At 38.0% G+C, this 21,206-nt stretch overlaps 1 protein-coding gene across 1 annotated transcript in view; it reads right to left on the reverse strand.

The window, feature by feature from the left end:
• Window positions 1–1,108: 1,108 nt before the first annotated feature.
• CSTF3 (cleavage stimulation factor subunit 3) overlaps window positions 1,109–21,206 on the reverse strand; it is a 74,976-nt gene continuing 54,878 nt past the window's right edge. The window contains exons 4-21 of the mRNA XM_031941793.1: window positions 20,786–20,818; window positions 20,384–20,481; window positions 15,782–15,848; window positions 15,660–15,694; window positions 15,448–15,574; window positions 13,923–14,000; window positions 12,786–12,948; window positions 12,461–12,570; window positions 11,853–11,969; window positions 11,390–11,464; window positions 10,682–10,825; window positions 10,238–10,340; window positions 8,526–8,595; window positions 6,658–6,853; window positions 3,174–3,327; window positions 2,428–2,522; window positions 2,257–2,317; window positions 1,109–1,821 (exon numbers count right to left, since the gene is read on the reverse strand). Coding sequence (XP_031797653.1) covers window positions 1,619–1,821; window positions 2,257–2,317; window positions 2,428–2,522; window positions 3,174–3,327; window positions 6,658–6,853; window positions 8,526–8,595; window positions 10,238–10,340; window positions 10,682–10,825; window positions 11,390–11,464; window positions 11,853–11,969; window positions 12,461–12,570; window positions 12,786–12,948; window positions 13,923–14,000; window positions 15,448–15,574; window positions 15,660–15,694; window positions 15,782–15,848; window positions 20,384–20,481; window positions 20,786–20,818 — 1,929 coding nt within the window. The 3' untranslated portion in view covers window positions 1,109–1,618. The remainder of the gene's footprint in view (window positions 1,822–2,256; window positions 2,318–2,427; window positions 2,523–3,173; window positions 3,328–6,657; window positions 6,854–8,525; window positions 8,596–10,237; window positions 10,341–10,681; window positions 10,826–11,389; window positions 11,465–11,852; window positions 11,970–12,460; window positions 12,571–12,785; window positions 12,949–13,922; window positions 14,001–15,447; window positions 15,575–15,659; window positions 15,695–15,781; window positions 15,849–20,383; window positions 20,482–20,785; window positions 20,819–21,206) is intronic.

Below are 21,206 nucleotides of genomic sequence, written 5' to 3' on the forward strand. Positions count from 1 at the left end.
CCTCCAGATGTGAGGATAGCGAAACATGAATAGCTGTCGATATTTATCCTGGAGATACCTGGAGAACATAATGAGACTCACCCTGCTAGTGACTGACTTTACGTAGTCTTAATATAGACTTGTAATATTCAATAAATTAGTGTTAAGAATTATGTTTCTGCTTGTCACGCTTAAGCTCAGACGCACTGGTGAGACCTTGTGTCTGAAATGTCATCGATAAATGTATGTAACTGGTGTGGTGCATGCCCCGTGATAATGCCATCAAACCCTCTTTCTGCCTCTGCTTTTTCTTAGCTATGGCCCTTCACTCCGAATTGTCCTATTCTGTGCTCAGCTGCCAGGCAAATGCAAAACAGATTAATTCACCTCGAATTAGCTCGGAATGCTGCTGTAACAAACAGTTCCTTCAACACTTACTGTTCTCAAAACCCTTCATGGCTTTTGTTATATAACTGAACTTTATAGGTGGAATTAAACTGGGTGAGCATCATTCCACATCATCACTTGCATTGAATGTGCGTGATTTGTGGTTGAACAAACGGCAACTGTGAGGGGTCCTCCACAAAGGGGGGCATCAGCAGGGGAAGCGGTGGTTTTAATATCTTAACCAAGTAATGTTATTTTAAAAAGAATAGAGAAACGTTGTAATGTGCTAAACAAAAAATGGTGGTGAAAGGTCAGGATGGCTGAAGGTTGGCGGGCGATGCCTTTCAAAAGCTGTTTTCAGGACAGGGCGCAATTAATGAAATTAGAATTCCTTGTAGAAGGAAAATAGATCCTATTGCCTCAAGTACAGTCAAGAAGGGACATTTGAGTCAAGTGTATATTTGCATTTGGCACAGAAACTGCAGGATGGCTGACTACTGCAAGTGTTTAAATGGATCCTTGAGGCTAATGTGGAAATACATTTTACATGACTTCATTTGTTTAATGACTATCCTGTTTCTTGCCATCTCAGTTGTTAGTAGGGAAGGGGGAAGAAAATTTGGAACTGAAAATAAAAATTACATGAAAAGAGAAGTGGTACTGCTGTTTTTCAAAGGGCTTTAGGGCTACATGACATGGGTAAGAGAAGTAGAAGTTGCTTCTAAATAAAAGCAGACTGAGGCAGGGGGTTTTGAAGATCCTTTTATTGTTAAAAGAACTGATGTTTTTTTTTTCTTTCCATTTTTAAACTACAAAACAGATTCCATACATTCTGCCATAAATAAAAACAAACAATAAGGCAGGACTTTACATGAGCAAACAGTTAACTTCCAGAACAAGTGAATTAAAATGTTTCACAATCAGAAGCCATCCAGTTTTTAAAATAAAACTGTTGAAAACCAACAAGGCTTCAAGAGAGTCACTAGACACACTTGAAGAGGGAACAAAATGTGTTGAGACATTTTGCACTATTTCCCCATTTTTGAAAACTTAGTTTTGCTCAAAGCACAGATCTGCTCGACAGTGTAAGACCCACCCTTCTAGTTGGCTTGTAAAGTGTTTATTGAGAACCATTGTATAGAAAGAGGCACCGGTGACAGCATCACTTTGTCCCCAAGATACTCGTGACAAAGTGTTGTCTCTGAAACAAAGGGACGCCTGCCCCATCTGTCCGCAGCAGTGCTCGGCCGTCTCACCGGATTCTCTTCTGCTGCCGGGCCCGGTAGATGTCGTGGATGGGCGGCACCACGGCGCCCTTCTCCTCATCCTCGTCCGAGTCTTCGTTGGGCCGCTTGACCGCTTTGGTGAGCACGGCGCTGCTCTCCATGGGGCCGTTCCCTTCCACGGCCAGGTCCGGGGCCCCCCCAGTGATGATCCTCACGGCTTCATCAACAGCTTTGTGCAAGGGGACAAAAGGCTGGTTTTAGGGTACATCATGCGGAAAGTGTCACAGAAAAACAGAACTACAACAAGGCCCCTGAACCAGACCCAACTGTTTCCTTTATCAGCAACGTTCATTTCCTAGTCCATTCAGTGATGGGGCCAGGTTTTAGAAATCATTCATCTTTGAATTGTTAAAAATAACTTTAGTGCCACTTTAGTGACCATTTAAAAGAATCACTTTCATGCATTCATGTTTACATTAAAATAAGAAAATGCAGTTTGATGGCGCTGTGCATGGGGTCAGAGGGGAGAGGGTAGAAATCATGTAAATGTCATGCTTGGCCTGCCAGAACCTCATGCCCTACCTCAACGCCAAGCATATTCCCAGCCCTCCCCCTCCACACTCCAGGACCCCAGCTCTGCCCACTTTGTGCTTGGGGAACTTACAGCTTGGGATCTTGCATCTTCGGAAAATTTCCATCAATTCATCAACTTGCACAAAAGGACCCTGTGTTCAAGAGCAGATTTTAATCCACAGCGATGAGAGAAAAATGGCCTTACTGCCCACTTCCCTTTCACCAAGGCAAGGCCCAAAACGGGCAGAAAAACTGAACCAACCTGGAAACAGACGGGAGGAGGGAGGAGCTTCATTAGAACTACAGCAGCAGGTGGAACCGGAAATACTCCACCAGGCACAGGGTGTAAGCCGGGGGCTGAAAAGCAAAGCAGGATGTGAGATGACCGGCAGCAAGGTGGATGCTTTGCATCCTTCTGAGCAAGCAGACTTGGACGGGCCCTGTGGACACCTAGGGGCTTCCGGAAGGTGCCTTCTAACCTCCCATCCTGCACTTAAGTGGCTAGGCCCAAGAGCAGGGGCCCCTTACTGATGTGGGACCCCCTGGAGGCAGCCTCAGAGCCATTTTGATAACTGAGTAAGAGAGGGGCAGACGGGCCTGTGGGCTGCACTGACACTCGGGAAATATGTCTGAAGGGAGAAGCCGGTCCCTACAGTTTGGGCAGATGGACAAGGCCTGGAAGGAGGGCAGGCAGTTTCCTTCTCCGCCACTAGAGGGAGCAGCCACAGTGCTGATGGGATCCCAGCAGGGGCCAGGCTGCGGCCTGTGCTGGGACATCCACGAGCCGGCTCCTTTGGCATGGGGCCCTAAGCCTCAAGGAGTGGGAGGGGGCTTTGGGTCACACTGGTGTACTAAGTTACTCAGCAGCCTTTCTGAGAGGCCTCCACTTCGCTGCCAGAGGACAGGCCTTTGCTTCGGGCTGCCTCCCCCATCCCACCCCGTCTCTCCATCCAGTACATTCTAAAATCTGAAAATAAACCCACAGGTCCAGGGAGGGCCAGAGCTTACGTGCTAAATGTCTTGGCTGAAAGGGAATCATCTGCTGGGTGTCTGGCTTGGGGTATTCGGGTTTTCTGTCTACTTCATCTTTGAGAACGGGCACTATGGAAGGGGCCACCACGGGGTCTGGAATAATGGTGGCCAGCTTGGCCCGGGAGACGTCCTGAAAAAAGCACAAGAGGAGAGTCCTGAGGCAGAGGAAGGCCTGAGAACAGGTCGTGCAGTTCTGCAGCCAGGTGTCAGAACACGGGAAGGAGCTGCATTCACATGCGTGTGCACTAATCACAAGGTCCTAGGGACTTGGGGCTCAAACGCATGTGCCAAAGGCCCGGAAGGTGCTTCTGGAGTGGCCGAGCCCCAGCTGTCAAGTTTAGGGCGAAGCCCTGCCCGGGGAAGTAACATCTGGCTCCTTTAGAGCACGACTATAATCTTGAGAGCTCGATTCTCATTTCTGCTTTCTCGTATGCACTGATTTTTAAAATACCAGATACTTTGAAATTCGAAATACCCCTGGATTTAAAGGATTTAAACTACTCAGAATTTCTTACAAGTCCTGTCTGAAAATCAGGAATGGAAATAGAGACTCCACCGATGCCTTGAAGAAAATGTTTGCACATATCATCACAGGTTTTAGAACTAGAAGAGATCATCTATTTCACCTAATTTCATTTCATATATGAAAAATAGCATGCCCATGGTGTAGGTAATTGGAATTCAAATTCAGGTCTTTTTGAGTCCAAAATCCAAAGCTTTTCCCTTTACTCCAGGCTGCCTTTACAAAAACAATTAATAAACCAGGCACCATTATCAGAAACCCCTGGCAGCAACCTAAAGAATTCTTTTTTACCCTCTGGCCAAACTAGTAAATTTCTCTCAAAACTGTTCACTAGTAGGCACAACTTTTTCACTTAAAAAAATTTTACTCTTTTTACATTTTTTCCTTTTAAATTTTGAAATTTAAATTCTCTCCTTCCCTATATGCCCTCTACCTACCAAGAAGGCAAGTAAGATGCTATCAATTATATGTGGGAAATCATGGAAATCATATTTCCATATTAACCATATTACAAAAAAGCAAGAAAACGAAATGAAACTACACTTCAATTTGTGTTCAGAGTTAATTGGGTTTCTCTTTGGAGGTGGATTACATTTTCATCATGATTTCTTTAGAACTGTCTGGGATCATCATGTTGATCAGAATAGCCAAGTCTTTCACAATTGGTCATCACACAATATTCCTGTTACTCTATACAATGATCTCCCAGTTCTGCTCACTTTACTTTGTATGAGTTTACATAGGTTTTCCCATGTTTTTCTGAAATCATGTATCTCATCATTTCTTTTCCCTCCCCTTTCCTTCCTTTCCCACCCCCCAAAACAACAAGCAATCCCAAACAGGTTAAACCTTATAGGTGCAACTTTTAATCAGGTAGGGAAGGGAATGTCTTGGATTTGCCTGAATCCCCACACTGAGGTGATGGTAAAAAATATGACCTACATTTTGCATGCATGTCCAGTATAATGAATCTCTTTGTTTTATATTTGTCACTTTGAGAGGCATATTTGGGTAGGGGGTGAAATGCAATAAATGAATAAATTAAAAACACCAATAAAATATTTAAAAAATATATAGAATAATGTTCCAAAGGGCCATATAGCAATTTCATTATGACCATTTCAAATTTAATATTAAAATACATACATTAAAAGATAAAATAACAGGTTCACAATTTCATAGACAATCTTTTTTGTTTTTGGTTTATGTAAATATTTACGTTGATGACTGCTAAGATCATATTAAAAAACAAATTAAAAAAAAAAATCCAGTCAAATATTTCCAGATGTCCAAGGGAAATTTTGTATCATTTGCTTTGACATGGCTTCATGTTTCATGGCCTAGTGGATAAAGCACTAAACTCAAAGTGAGGAGACAAGTTCTGATCCCACCTCATTCTTATTAATGGTGTAAACATGGAGCAAGTCACTCAATCTTAGCCTTGGTTTCCCCATTTGTATGCTGTAGCCTAAGAACTTCATGAATTTTTAAAGGAAAGACAAATGTCTGAACATTTCTTGAATTTTTGTTAAGAGCTGGTTTGGCCAGAAGTGAATATACTCCATGGACATACTATATGTAGGCAATAAACTCCTGACTCATTCTGCCATTCTGATAGGCTACAGCAACTGGGAATTAAAGACAACTAATATCAATCATTGATTTTCTCATCCATTGCACTTCTGAAAATATGAAATAAAGAGGACAGAGAAGGAACAGTTGCCTTTTTAACACCCCATCTGTCTCTCCACTGGCCCCAAATGACCCCAGTACATAGTTTGTCCTCTGCTCATGAAAGCACAAGGCAAAGAGAAGACAAGTTTTCTAAGCATGAGCGACTCCTGAGGCCGCTCAGACGTCCCACTACGGCCCCACTGCTTTGGCTCAGACCAGATCATTCTGCCTGGGGCCACCAAGGCTTTGGCCTGTGGCTGACACTGCAGAGGTAAGAGAGGGCAGGGTTTCCTTTTACTGTATCTCACAAACTCTAATACAGGAACTATCTTAATCAATCAATAAACACTGAGAGACAGATTCATGGCACCATCAGCTCCAACTACTTTAAAGTTTAAAGAAAAAAAAAAGAATAGTTTGAAATCTCTGGGAGTGTTATGGGCCAGAACTCTGAACTTGAAACAAGGATTCTCATAAGGTACTAAGTGGAACTGATGAGACAATGGTTATCTAGTTTAGCATGGTGCTTAATAGTTCTCTAAGTTCAGCATGATTGATTTAATCTTTTAACAAATAATGGTTTCCTAGTGATATAATGATTGGTTTATACTCAGTGTAGAGCATATAAACTAGAAGCCTCAGCCAGGTTCATTCAGAGGCAGAGAAGACAAGAGAACTGGAGGCAGGAGCTTAAGCTTTCAGAGTTGAGAGAGAGCTAGAGAAGACAAGTGGACTGGAGGCTGAATCACAAACCCTTGGACTCGGATTCATTCATCCCATCTCACACCCTGTGGTAACAGGCTCTCCTCCTTAGCTTCTCCACTGAAACCAAAACTTTGGGAAGGCCTTTAAGAAAGCTAACGGGCCACAGGAAAGGAGACAAGACTTTGAAAGAAACAATAAAGGATTTGGACTTTAACCCCTGACTACTCTCGTGATGATGACTCTACTGAAATGAAGGCTGCTCCCAGAGACCTCCAGAGACACCAAGAAAACTGAACAGAGAACATTACATGGGAGAATTAATAGCATTTTGATTTTTATTTTTAAACCTCCCATTCTATTTGACTTTTGCATCCTTGGATATTGACAAGAGGGAACTAGGTAGGTCGGTCAGGGGGCACATAGTCAAATGCTGGGGTGCAAATTTGTCTTTGACTGAATTAATTTTCAGTATTTCCCATGACTTAAAGCTCAAGAAAGTGTAGAGTGGAGAGGAAGAAAACCACCACCTGCCACAGAACACAGGCCCTATCCCCCTACCTTGTAGCCGAGAGCCTTCAGTTCACTTGCAGAGCAGGGATACAAGTCCATGAATTTGTATCTGTCCACCAGAAGAGCTGTTTCCTTGCCTTCGTATTCTTCCTTGAATGCTGTGAATCGTCTTTTCTCCACTTTCAGGATGCTGGCTAGATCACCAATGTTACTTTCAAAAGCGAGGAATCTGGCCCATATTTCTCTGCCCAGGAAAGGAGAGGAGAGGAGAGTGAGTATTAGCCCCTTGGATATGTTCTAACCCCTCTTCGTCTTTCTCATTTTGGGGACATTATTCAGCAGCTGCTCTGCAGGCAGTGAAAGGGACCGGACAGAAACATCATCCAGTGGCCTAACAGAGGGCAAGATAGCCTGTGGCCAAAAAGCTTGTTTGCATTGGTTTTAAAATTAGTCTTAAAAAGGTATTAGTTACTAACATCAGACAGATCCTTTGATAAAAGAGAATTTTGGACTTGGGGGCAGGGGAGGTCGGGGAAAAGACCATATTATCTCTTCATTAAAAGGGACTGATGAGAACTGCTCTGGGTTGTATAGAGGAGTATACTGGGAAATATTTAACAATTGGTCTCCTTTTCCCTCTTAAAAAAGTATCTTATGCCCACACCACAATAAGTTAATCTTTGACTTATAGCATTATTGATTTCCAGGGTGTGAAGGCTCATGTGGAAAACGTGGCCATTTGGCTCCAGGGAGCCAGGATGAGCTGCTTCAGGATGTCCAGTTCTATTAACAATATGGGCAGTCCCAATCTCCATGTAACAGAAATATGACAATCTTCCCCAAAATGACAATGTGGACATTTCCAAAAGGGCAGATGATTCATAAAATTGAATTTTCAGCAAGCCCTCCTGCCTGCCTCAGGGGGAAAAAGTGGCATTTGTTGGCTGCCCTCTTGGATGGGCACATGCCCCCTCCAAAAAAAACAAGAATTCAAGATGGCCACAGGGTTTTCCTGAATGTGCACCAGCCAGCTGTTTAAACCTGTCTCTCAAAAGCCCTCGTCACGAGTGACAAAATCATCACACAATTGGCTCACAGAGGAATCACGTGAAGTCACTATTTAGTGTGCCTCAAAAGTCACTGTTTCATCATGCTAGAGGGTCCCCAAAAAGGACATTTTGTCAATGTGCTCTTGGAGCATAGCAGAGTCGATTATGTTCTATAAACCAAATGCATTGAATGCAATGAAAAACAAGAATGCCCCAAAGCTAATAACAATTTTTTCCTCTACTTCCTAAGATAGAATGTTGCAGAACTATCTGGACATTTTGATGCTAAAATTATACACTGGACACCAAGATAAAAGCTGACAGGATTTACTAATTATTTTATATTATAGTAATAATTTTATATTAACTTATTTTCTTGAGGAAAGACTCAGATAAAAGCAAAATTTTTAAAATTAGCAAGAACAACTGAGTAACAAAGGACTTCTTTGAAAGGACTTCTGTATGGGGAGAATATTAAAATGGACATCTCTGTAGCAATCTTGTATTATAGGGTCAGAAATGGTCATGCATTTGGCACCAAGGTACTAGAATAGTTGGAGAAGTTCAAGTGTAAGTGCTAGGGCCAGAGACAGAAAAACAAAGAAAAGATCCCTTATTCTTAGAATTCTTAGGTATTATAAAGTATGTGAGATACGAATGGGCAGAAACTGGAAACAAATTTTCGAGAGACTGGATCAACATGGACAAACTGTAAGGTTTTTGTTTTGAGTGAAAAAGAAGCATATAAATTCATCTGTAAAAGTATTTCTTTTCCCTGAAACTAGGCTTAAATAGAAATTTTTCATTAAGTCCAAATTTCCAGGTAAATGTAGACTTTATGGCCTAACACTTTTGGGCTAGGCTTACCCAGATTTTTCCGGAGGAAGGCTTCCAGAAGTCAATACTCGTTCAAACAAAACTCGGGTATTATTGTCCTCTAGAGGAATTCAAGAAGAAAACAAATGATTGAAATTAGCTCATAACCATTTTTGGTACAAAAAAAAAATTCATAATCAAATGTAAATTAGGTCTGACTTAAGTCTTCTAAGTGGTGGCCAGAAGGGATGTTGTTTCTAGGAATAACTTTCTAGGGGCAGCTGGGTGGTACAGTGGATAGGGCACCAGCCCTGAAGTCAGAAGGACCCGAGTTCAAATTTGGACTCGGACACTTAACACTTTCTGGCTGTTTGACCCTGGGCAAGTCACTTAATCCCAATTGCCTCAGGGAATAAAAGAGGAAGAACTTACTAGATAGTCTTACAATTAATTTAGTTAAAACAGCATGTCTGTAATGAAATATGGCAATTTGTACATGTAGTTACTATAATACTTCTAAAAGTAAATGTCATTTGCTGCTCTAACCTTTTAAGTTTTTAAGTTCAACAGAGAATAGTTCAATGAAACTTTAAAAAATGAACATATATATGTAATGGAGATATTTCTGACTTCTCAATAGGTGGAGGAGGGGATGGGGAGAGAGAGAATTCAGAACTGAAAATAAAAATAAAATTTAAAATAAAAGATGAGGATACTATTAAGTTCAATTGTCAATCAGGATGCAAGACAAAGAGCAAATGGACCTGCCTCCAATTCATGGATTTTTAATAATAACTAATCATTTTAGATTGTTTTGAAAACTTTATACACATTAGCTCATTCAATCCTCACAACAGCTCTGTGATATTCTATAAGTTTCATTAGCCCCATTTTACAAATGAAGAAACTGAGGTTTAAGAAAGTGGAATGATTTGCCCCACCTGGAGTAGCCTTTAATAAGTGTGAGAGCCAGAATTGAAACTTGGGGCTGTCCTGATGTTCGGCCCATAATTCTGTTGTACTACACAGAAGGGACCCTTCTTCCACGTTAACACCTGAGCACTTTTCCTTCTTCCAATGTTATGCTCCACTGCATCTACAAACTGCCCTCTCAGCAGGCATCTGGGCTGATGTCCTGCATCTACAAATTCAGCTGCTCCCTCCTTGGTCTTCCCTGAGAAAGGAGCCTCCTCCTTTCCAAGCACAAGCTGCCCTGTCACTGTATTTCTGGGTTCTCTCTCTGCTTTCCCTGCTGCTCCTTCAGTCTCTGTCTCTCTGCTCTCAGGTTTCCTCTGTCCTTGCAGTTGCCACCGGGAAAGGAAACAAACTCAATTGGGTCATTCCCAACAGTTTCCCAGAATGAATGGAGGCTCCCGATGATGGCTTGGGCCCCCAGCACGGTTTGGTGATCTGGAACAAGTTACTCAACTGCTCTGAGCCTCAGTCTCTTTGTCCACTGAAGCCACAAGCAGCTCCGATTTGTCTCAGGTTTCATGGTTTGCCCAGTGCTTCCCTCCAGGATCTCAACCCATTCTCGCCACAGCTGGGGTGGTGCTGTGAGCATCATCCTTTGGGGCATGGGTTCAGGGCAGGAAATTACCTGCTCGAGGTGATGGACAATCTCAGGTCTGAAGCAGGATTCCACCCAGTATCTTGCTGACCCAGGCCTCCCCCTGATCCTGGCACTCCCCCTGTGCTCTACAAACCCCCAAGTGGTAATTAAGATATGTGAGTTATCCTCTTGGAGTCCAGCATTTACTTACCATTGAGGTGAGACAGGTAGTCAATATAGGCTAATACATATTCTGGAATGTCCCCATATTTTTTTAACCCCAGCTCAAAAATCTTAAAGGCCACTGATTTATCCTAGAGAGAGAGAAACAGAGAGAAAACCTTACTAACTTAAATTCTAATTCTATTGGTTTGCTTAGATTCAAAAAATGACCAGTAATGAGTGAAGGTGTTGAAAATAGTATAAAATGAAATTAAATGAAAATGAAGAACATGTTCACAAAGTCAGCCTTGAGATTTCTTAGAGATATCTTTGACTCTGGGAAGATCTCACAACATGGATCTTGAAATATTGAAGAACTAAGCTATATAATTCTACAATGATTTTCAATTCCAGAAACATTCCTCAATGGGAGAAAATGTCATTACTCATTTTTTTTTACGGTTTTTTTTTTAAATGGCATTTCAGTATTTACCTTACTACAGTAGTATTCCATTAATGCTGCAGTGACATAGACATGATGGCGTGTTCTAGTGTCCTCTCTTGCTTTTTTAAATATCATTCTTCCAGATTTGATGCCTTCTGCTCGCCTTGCAAACTTCATATACTGGATATATACCTATATAGATTTAAAGAATTTGAAAAAAATCACTCCTGAAGTCTGAGAACAAATTTGCATATTGTTGAGCCACAGTAAGGCCTGAAAAATCCAAGTCTGAATCATACTTTATTCCCTTCTTAGTTAACTTACTCAGAAGGGAGCAATCTTAATATACCCAAAATGTAGGTATTAACTTAAATCATTTAAGTGTTGAAAAGAGGTATTACTCTCCATAAATAACTATAGCATTTATTTAACTCCAGTCAATTAATTTTCTTGGTGCTAAAGATACAAGGATTTCCAAGGATTACACATTGAAATCCCACTAATACTGTATTCATTATGGAGCAAAATATAGGTTACTAACCCAGACTTTCTTCCAAAGCTACTTATTTTCTGAAGTGCTACCTCTCCTCTCATGGACCCTGGAGACAGTGTTATGGCAGCTGTCTAGGGTGGCTGCATGCCAAGCTCTTCCAGAAGTATGACATGTGACAGACTGCTTATGCCTTGTGTTTCATAAAGAAAAACCACAAGATACTATAAAAGTGGGTAAAAGAAAGCATTAAAGCTACTACTCACCAGAGTTGGGTCAATATCCTCAATAGCTAGAAGTCGATTGTATATGCTATGCACCTTTTCATATTTCATTCGACTCTGAGGTAGCAGAAAAGATTTGGAAACAAATGGTAAATGCACACAACACAAATCTAAATTCATATCCTGTCTCCGTATCCATATGTAAGCAATATTCAATCAATCAGCATTTATTAAACTCTTACTGTGTGCCAGGTCCTGTGCTTAGCCCCTACATTCTATATAGATTCTTCTCACAAAAATATGGCGTTACTTACACATAAGTAAATACAAAAGGCAAGGGGGTTTATTATTCTTCATTCAATTCCCCGCCCCCACCTCCCACCTCCCACATCGAGCAAGGATAAATAAGGCAAAGGGGATAGCTGGAAATAGCACTGGAATAATAAATGAAATCATTTCTACACATTTAGGAAAAAATGTCCAAACATTGGTTTGCTCTACTCACCTCTTCATAATCTGCATATGCAAAATAAAGAAGCATATTTTTCTTCAGTAAAGTGCTAATTGCTCTCTCATATATGTTAGCAGCTTCATCACTAAATAATTTAGCATTGTTCATGTCCTATGGAGGAAGGGCAAAAAATAAAACTCACCTTCAGTTATTTTAACACAACCGAGAATGCAGATGATTAATATATTTTATCCTATTTTCTTTATTCATGAATAAATATGTAAGATGTATATTTTGTTAAAAGCTTAAAAGTCCATGTTTTATTGGGGGAAGGGGGATGGGAACAAACATTTATGGAACATCTATATGCCAGGCATCGTGCTAATTAAGCACTTAACAAATATTATCTCATTTATTACTAAATAAATGGAAAGCATAATCTTGACTCACACAGCCAAAGTATTATATAAAAACGGCTGCTATTTGAATCATCATCAATAGTTATTTAAAGGCCACTGTGCCATGTTTACTTCTGAACCGTGTCTAGCCTGTTGATGCTTAGGCTTCCTCACTGATAAGCATTCTAAATGGACCACAAATGGGTTCTCATCTTTGAATTCATGGTCCCACCAATCCCACCAGAAGCTTGGGGGTTGACTTACCCCTTTCTCAGCCAGCAGCTTGCTGGACTGCTCCAGGTACTGGGCAGCTTCGTACCAAATATCCGGGTGATGGCCCAGCACCAGCAGGCACTGCTCATATGCAAACATCACTACAAAAAACGTTCAAACACAACGACAGTCATGCTCTGGCTACGGCTGCTTGGTCTCAATAGACTCTCCACTTTCCCAACAAACGGTTCTCAGGGACCACTTCACCATCTCCCCAAGAGGTGCATTCACCACTGTGGAAGGCACTACAGAGCCTGTCCTGTCTCACGCTTTCTCAATTTCTAAGAGTCCCCAAATCGGGAGCTGATTAGACTACCTCTTTTTGTTATGAGCGTCTGATCTTCTGTTCGGAGAGGATTGCTCTTTTCCCACTGTATGTATTTCTTCCACATGTCAACTTGCTGAGCTTCTTGGGGAGTATTCTGTGGAGGTACTGAAGGCGCATTGCGGTCTAAGCCTTTCATTACTGTTTCATACTCCTAAAAAATAAATATTTAGCACATTTTAAAAAGCCTTTTTTTGGCTTAAAAAAATTCAAATTTATTTTCAGAATATGGAAGCCTTCAGAAATTTGCTCATCATTCCTCCTGTACTGGAGTCATTCTACTCTTCCCTGTATGAACCCCATTTTAGTCAAGTATTGCCAAAATAAACAGTAATTGAGCCCATCAGGGCAAATTTGCTTGAAGAAGTGATTAAATGGAAACTACTTATACACATAAACTGCCCAAAAGACTTTTTCAAATACTGTTCATTTTATTATAGCCAAAAAGGATTGGTATTTTACATTTCAGTGAAGAAAGAAGGCTATTTCTGTGGTGATAATGGAAAGCAACATTGTCCTGACCACCCCAAGAAAACAGCTCAGAAGCCCCTACTTTGGTCCTCTAGGGATATTTAAGAGATCACAGTAGCAAATAAGGGAACAACTTAATTATTACTCTTCTTTTAAAAATACCTCTGCTTTTCAATAAAGTAGATTACAATAGGAATATTTTCTTCAATCTCCTCCAAAATGAATGTAGAGTATAAGATTATATTTGACATACAGGGATATGTCCTGAGACATATTATCTTACCAAGCTAAGTTTAAGTCAAATCTAGTTTATCATTCATGTTCTATACCCCTCCCTCTTTGTTGTTTTGTTCATGCAAAATAATTTTAACTTTTTAATACAAAGTTACTTGCATTTTATTTATCAAATAATATATACGTGAAGACTGATCCAGGCAGAGAGCAGTGATGGTAATAGAATATATAATATTTCACACAGTACCTGATAATGTACAAATAATTTTCACAGGAGGAACCTCAATTTTCAATGATTAGGTAATTTGTCTCAGGTCATACAGCCATTGTTCTAAAGTTAGGACTAGAACCCAGGGTCTCTGACCTAAGAGCATGTATTCAAAATTAGGTTATTAAACTAAACATACAGATGAAATTCCAAACCTTTGCCACACGTCGTGCATTCATATAATCTCTACTCCTATCTTCAATCATTTTTTTAGCTAGATGTATGTTGATGCCCTAGAATAAAATATGCAGGAAACATGTTACATTATTAACATTTAAAAATTCTAACATTCATTTTAAAACCAAAAAATTCTTAACAAAGAGCTTATAGTATGGAAGTACACAAATAATTCTAAGAATAGGTTTATTTTGGAAGTACATATTGAAACAGGATGAACAAATGCATTCACATAAATAGAATGGAACAATCCTCAAATGGACTCGATTTCATTTACTACAATACAAGGCATAAAGGCTTTGATGGAGCATGTCTCCTGTACATAAATGCTTTCAAGAGCTATGTGTTAATATTTGATGATTTAACATTGAGTACCTGACAAAGAAAAGGAATCATAAATAGTCAGCATTAGTTTGTACTTTTAAAAACAAATCTTTTCCTTTAACTAATGACGAGACCTTTATATTATGGCATATTAAGGCATGCTATCTTATCCAATCTGACCTTGGCCTCAGACATATTTAGCTAAGGATGATTAAAACATCTTTAAACATAGAACAGAATTTTTTTAAAAAAGAATAATTACTTAAAATAGAGTTTTTGATAAAATTCTATCATAAAGAATGAGAGAAGCTGAACATTCAACACTAAAAACAAATCATTTAGGTTCATCCCTTACTAATTGCATCTCTATAACTTTGATTTTTTGAGAATTCAAACAAGAGTACAAAATATACCTAGGAGGTCATAATTCCTTCCCTAATTTATAAAGTGCTTCCAAAGAACCATGGAGATAATAACTAACTTCCTTCTATACATAGGCATTATTATCCCCTGGCTAGACCAGTTAACTCAATTGGTTAAGACATGGTACCATGAGGCCAGAGATTATCAGAGAGCATCCAAACCCATCCTCTCACCTTCCAACAGAGATCCCTGAAGTCCAAGAGTGAGAGAGAGAGAGAGAGAGAGAAGTCTGCCCAAGATCCCAAAGGGACCATACATCAGGACAGGATGGGAATCCCAGTCCTCTGACTCCAAATCTGGTGTTCTTTCCACTGTGCCTGACTGCCCATGGTTTTAATTACCTCTCACCAACCAATCCACTGTCACTTGAGAAGAGATGATGAATGGCTCAGAGAAAACTGTCACCAGCACTGGACAATTTAATTGCATACCCTCCTGATAGTTCAGCAACATAGCCATATTACTCAAGGGTAGCATTTTTGATTTTCTACTTGATTAAAAAAAAAAAACAGTTTATATTCCAGATACAGTCTAACCAAAAATGCCCTTTGTGCTTCATACTATTCAGTCAGAATATACTTATAAGTAACTCTCATCAGCAGTACATAGAAACTTAAATACTCCTAAGAGCCCTGTTGGGAACTCTTTCATCAGGAAGTGATGAATAATGGCACTATCCAGGTATCTGGCACTAGGAAGGCCAGAACTTTCAATGTCTGAGCTACTTTGTAGCCAACTATTGACTGTCTTATTTACCTCTTCATACTTATTATAGTCCCTCCAAAGTTGCTCAATATTGATCATTGGATTAACACAACCTCGCTGATAAACTCTCCGGACAGCTGTTATTCTTTGATTTTCTGCATAGGACCCAACAGCTTCCCTGTATGATAGATAATGCATGTCATTTTTGCTATCACACTAAAAACAACAGTTCAAGAATAAAATGAAATTCTGAAAATACTTACACGCCTTTCAAGAAATTGATGTAATCCACCCAAATCTGAGAAATAAAATAAAAGGTCATTGACTTTCTCTACATATTTATATCCATTAAATTTGGTATAAGTATTTTTATAACAAAACATACCTGGTAAGACATAATTTCCATTCCAATTTTATCCAAAGCAAAGTCATATGCTTGTGCCATTTTTTCTCTGAAATACAGGTAATAAGAAAGATCTCAATTTAATTCATAAATTGAGCACCAAGCTTTGTACTGGGGATTGAAAGCGATAAATAAAATGATCCCTTCCCATGAGGCACATTTTACAGAGGGTGAACAACGTGAGCATAGATTAAAAAAAAAAAAAAAAAAAAAAAAAAAAGCAAAATATGCAGTCAAAGCAAAATAACTAGGGAAGAGCTCACAATTTCAGAGTTCAGAAGGCTTCTTGTAAGAGGCCATCCCAGAGTTATTCTTTGAGAAGTCAGGAGGGAGAGCATTCCAGGGGCACAACTTAGAAAGATAAGAAACATAACATCACATGGACTGGCCAAGGAAACTGAAAACCACCAGTTTTATTGCAAAGTAGAGTGTGTGAGAGGGAATAAACAATCAGATTTATAAGCTGTCCTTTTTGTGGTGGCAAGAAGCTGGAAACTGAGTGGATGCCCATCAGCTGGAGATGGTTGATTAAGTTATGGTATATGAATGTTATGGAATATTATTGTTCTATAAGAAATGATCAGGAGGATGATTTTAGAGAAGCCTGGAGAGACTTACATGAACTGATGCTAAGTGAAGTGAGCAGAACCAGGAGATCATTGTACAAGGCAACAAGAAGATTAAACGAGGATCAATTCTGATGGACGTGGTTCTTTTCAATAAAGAGATGATTCGGGCCTGTTCCAATGATCTTGTGATGAAGAGAGCCATCTACACTCAGAGAGAGGACTGTGGGAACTGAGTGTGGATCACAACATAGTATTTTCACTCTTTTTGTTGTGGTTTGCTTGCATTTTATTTTTTTCTCATTTTTAAAAACTTTTTGATCTGATTTTTCTTGGCAAGCAAGATAATTGTATAAATATGTATGCCTGTATTGCATTTAACATATTTTTTTTTTTAACCACATTTAACATATATTAGATTACTTGCCATGTAGGGAAGGGAGAGGGGGGAGGAGGAGGAAATTGGAACACAAGGTTTTATAAGGCTCATTGTTGAAAAAATTATCCTTGCATATGTTTTGAAAATAAAAAACTTCAATTTAAAAAAAAGACTTATAAGCTGTGAAATCTAGAACTTAGATACAGATCTAGAGAAATAAAACCATTTAGATCTAGAGATATAGATATATCTGTGTTGTTGTTCAGAATTGTCTGCCTCTTTTTGACCCCATCCAGGATTTTCTTGGCAAAAATACCAGTTTTTTCCTTCTCCAGCTCATTTGACAGATGAGGAAACTGAGGCAAACAGAGGTAAGTGTCTTACCCAGGGTCACAAAGTTAGTGTGTCTGAGGCTGGTTTTGAGCTCAGGAAGATAAGTATTCCTAACTCCAGGCTCAGCACTCTATCTACTGCACCACTTTGCTGATAGCCATTGATATATAGGGAGGGAAGGAGAGAAGGAGGGGGCGGAGAAAGAGAGAGAGAGAGAAAGATAAAATGTAGGGAAATACATATTTTTTTCTGCAGAAAAATTGTAATGTGCTTTACTCTCCTTTTGGGAGTATGTCTCAGAATAAATCTGTTAAAAGCTATATATTTTGTTGAATTTTTGGCTATGTCTATATAATTCACTGGTCTGTTTAGATTAAATAAGTGTCCAAGGTGCAACTTTAGTAATATACAAAAAAATAAAGTTTAAAACAGTTCTTAGGTGCCACTTTACACACCCACAAAAATAACTGAAAATAAGGGAACTCAAGAGTATTCTGGGAAGATAGTGGAATAGTTCAATAAATTTCAAGTTCTCCAAATTTGAAAGCTGTGACCAAAAAGGAACTTTGACACAATGATGCAAGAAATAATCCAAGAAAATTGCTCATGAGTGATAGAACATGAGGGGAAAGTAGAAATAGAAAAAATCTATTGATCACCACCTCATTTGTGGAAAACACAGGAATATTATTGTCAAATTTTGAAATCCCCAGATCAAAAAGAAAGTTTTGCAAGAAACAAGAAAAAACTGGCAATTAAAAGAATTAGGCCTGTAACCAAAAAGATTATATCCAGTAAAATTATTCATAATATTGAGTGAAAAAAAAAGGACATTCAACAAACTTGCAGATTTTCAGGACTTGCTCTCAATTATAGCTGAACTTAAATAGAAAATTTAACATATGAGTCAATATCAAAAATCAATTTTAAGAAACTTAACATGAACAAACTGTTTTATGTTTTACGTGGAAATGTATACCATATATTTAAGATTGGCATAAGTAATTGGATAGCTCAAATGAAAGATTGGGGCAGAATTGAGTATGATCTGACTCTAAAAATCAAAACTGCCTAGGAAAAGGTAAATTAGTAATTTGTTATACAAATGAAGTGCGGAGGAAGAACAGACACAGAAGCATTAGAGGGGGAGAAGGGCTCGTAGTTCTGAAAATCTGCTCACATCAGAAAGGGGTTAAATAGGCAAGTACTACATATATATCATGAAGGGTATATAGCATCCTCCAAAATCCATAAAGAAATAAAGGGGTTGGAATGGAGGGGTCACTGGATAAGGAAGGGATATAGAAGGATGTATACAGTGATGATAGTGAAACATGGTATGTAGATTAATGGCAAAGGAATAAAAGAGGGAGGAAAGAATAACATGAGATAAAGTGGGGGTGCTGAAGAGTTGTTTAGATTCATTAGAGTGAGATAAGGTATGGAGATTAATGGGAATGAGATGAAGAGGGAAGGAAAGGGTAGGGGAAGAAGACAAAGGAGGGATCTATGGGTGAGAAGTTAAGTAATAGCATAGCAAATTAAGGAGCAGAATTAAAGTAGAAAAAATGCAGGGATAGGAAAGAAGAGACATCCAGAAACATTATAACAAGGATCAGGAATAGAATTTACTAAAAAAAAAAAAAACAGTAGGATTAGTAATCATTGGCCTTAGACAAAGTCAAAAGATTCAATCAAGAGAGAACATTATATGTCAACCATATTACTATTGTTTTAGATGCAGGTTTACATATGGGTAAATATATATGTATTTATATGTATCTGAATATATGGGGGCATGTATGAATGTAGGTCTATGTATATAGATATATGTATATGTGTATGAATCTGTGAGTAGGAGTGAATATGAATATACAAATATACCTGTGCTTAATTGTAGCCTACTTGGGGAAGGAGAATGAGAGGATGAAAGAGGGGAAAAAAAAAGAATAAAGTAAAAAATGCTCAGCAGAAAAATAACCTACAAGGAAGCAAAGAAAAGATGGGGATTCATAAATATAATTTCTTCTATTATTATTTATGTTTTCTTGACAAGGAAATTTATTATACATTTTGAATCTTCCCTGATGTTCTGCTGGGCACATGACAATGTTTTATTTTGCTTTTTAATCTTCTTTTTCTTTCTTTTTTCTATTCTGTTTTTCTTATGAAAAAAAAAACCAAAAAAGAAAAAGAAGAGAAAAAAATTCAGCAAAATAAAAAAGGGGGAAAATGTGGGTGGGATTCATTGCAGGTGTAAACATTTGCACTGCAAACTAGCAGAATCTTTTTGGAAAACAATTTGGAAATATGCAGTCAAAATTATAAAATAACCATGCTCTTTGAATGAATAATTACATTCCTGGAAATACAACAGAAAAGAATTATCAAAAAGGTAAAAAAAAGCCTATTAAAGGCTTTTACAAAACTAGTATTTAGAATTACTCCAAACTAGAAGCAACCTAAAGGAACTAAAATAGGGGAATATTTACACAAATTGTCTTATCTTAATATAATGGAATACTATATATAATGAAATTAAATTGGACAGGTATAAGCAACATAAAGAAATCCAGGTCTTTACTAAACAGTAAAGAAAAAGAAAAACTAATAAGCTGAGTATTTTTACCTTGTTTACATATTTACAACAAGTAGAAAAATGAATGAAAATTAATAGATAAAGAACATTGATGAGGACTAGAAATACATAGTAAAAAATTATGTTTTATGTTTTTAAATTCACTTGTTATTTATAAATGTAAAAAGCTAGAGAGTAAATTTGATTACATGTGAAACGTAATGTTAAGCAAGTGATAGACAAAAGATTTTTTAATGAAAATTAAAATTAAAAAATATAAAACATAAAAGTTAAAAGAAATACATATAAAAAAGAAAAAGAAAATCTTTTACATTAAAATTGTACCTAAAGTCAAAAGAATGCATTGTTGGCTGAAAGTATGGAGGTAGGTAGAGAATGGCTTAGACCCCACAAAAGATAAAAAAACAGACTGTAAAAAAAGTCATATAAAATTATTTAAGGCAACTACCACATCATGCAAACTATCAGAGTTAGTGTAAACTAAGCTGAATTCTACTAAGTTTGGTGTTTCAGCACAAAAAATTTAAATATGTATTTGTGGGATCACTAAAAGTAATTGAGCCATTGGCTTTCACTGAAACTTGAGGACTATGAATTATTTCCCTAAGTTTTTCTTAACTCTCCTTAGTGTCTTAGAGAATAGGAGCAAATGTCCAAATATATGCCAGAGTTGATTTGTATCTTTTGGACCCCTAGTTTTAACTTACTTGTAGCTGGGTAGTTTTCCCTTGGTTTCTCTGACATAGGAAAGATAACACTTCCATAAATCAATATGTAAAACCTTCATAAGGCATCTCTGAAATAACTGTTGACACAAGAGAAAATCATTAGCTACTAATAATAAAATTTCACTTATACATTTCTGAGGTGAAATTCATGAACTTAAACTGAGCAGAAAGAAAAATAATGCAATTGTATTAGGTAATTTTTGTATTCTCATAAATAAAGATACATAAATATGAGGAAAGAACTTGTATAGTCTAGGATGTCTTCATTTATATAGAGGTTTAAGTGCTTATGTCTATTCTTCTGCTTATGGACCTAAAATATAATTGCACCTACCAGTTAAACTATAGCATAATATTTTGAGTATGTTTGAAGGCACTCACCTTTTCAACCTTGTCATAATTTTTAGCTTTAATCTGCAGAGAGATAGAAAAAATAAAAGCTTAATTTTTTTTCTTCAGAATACCAAATGTTTCTATACATTTTTAAGGGTTTTTTTTTCTTAGAAATTTGTTCTTTCTTAAAATAGCAAATACTATAAGAGTATGGAAGCAAAAAAGAGCTTGTAAACTTATTTTACTTAGAAAACTACTATAGTACAATAATTTTCATAAACTTTTAATGTCAAGGCAGATCAGGCAACTCAGCATAGTTATCAAATAAGGTAAACTAGATACTGCAAAAATGTTCCTAGGACAAACGGCAGGAAAGATAACCTCAAATGAACTTTATAAAGGAAAATTCTATTATATAAAAGACCTCAGTCAGACTTTGGACACAAATCCTATGACATAGGGAGAGAGA

This window comes from Sarcophilus harrisii, chromosome 6, assembly GCF_902635505.1.
Source record: "Sarcophilus harrisii chromosome 6, mSarHar1.11, whole genome shotgun sequence".
Taxonomy (NCBI): domain Eukaryota; kingdom Metazoa; phylum Chordata; class Mammalia; order Dasyuromorphia; family Dasyuridae; genus Sarcophilus; species Sarcophilus harrisii.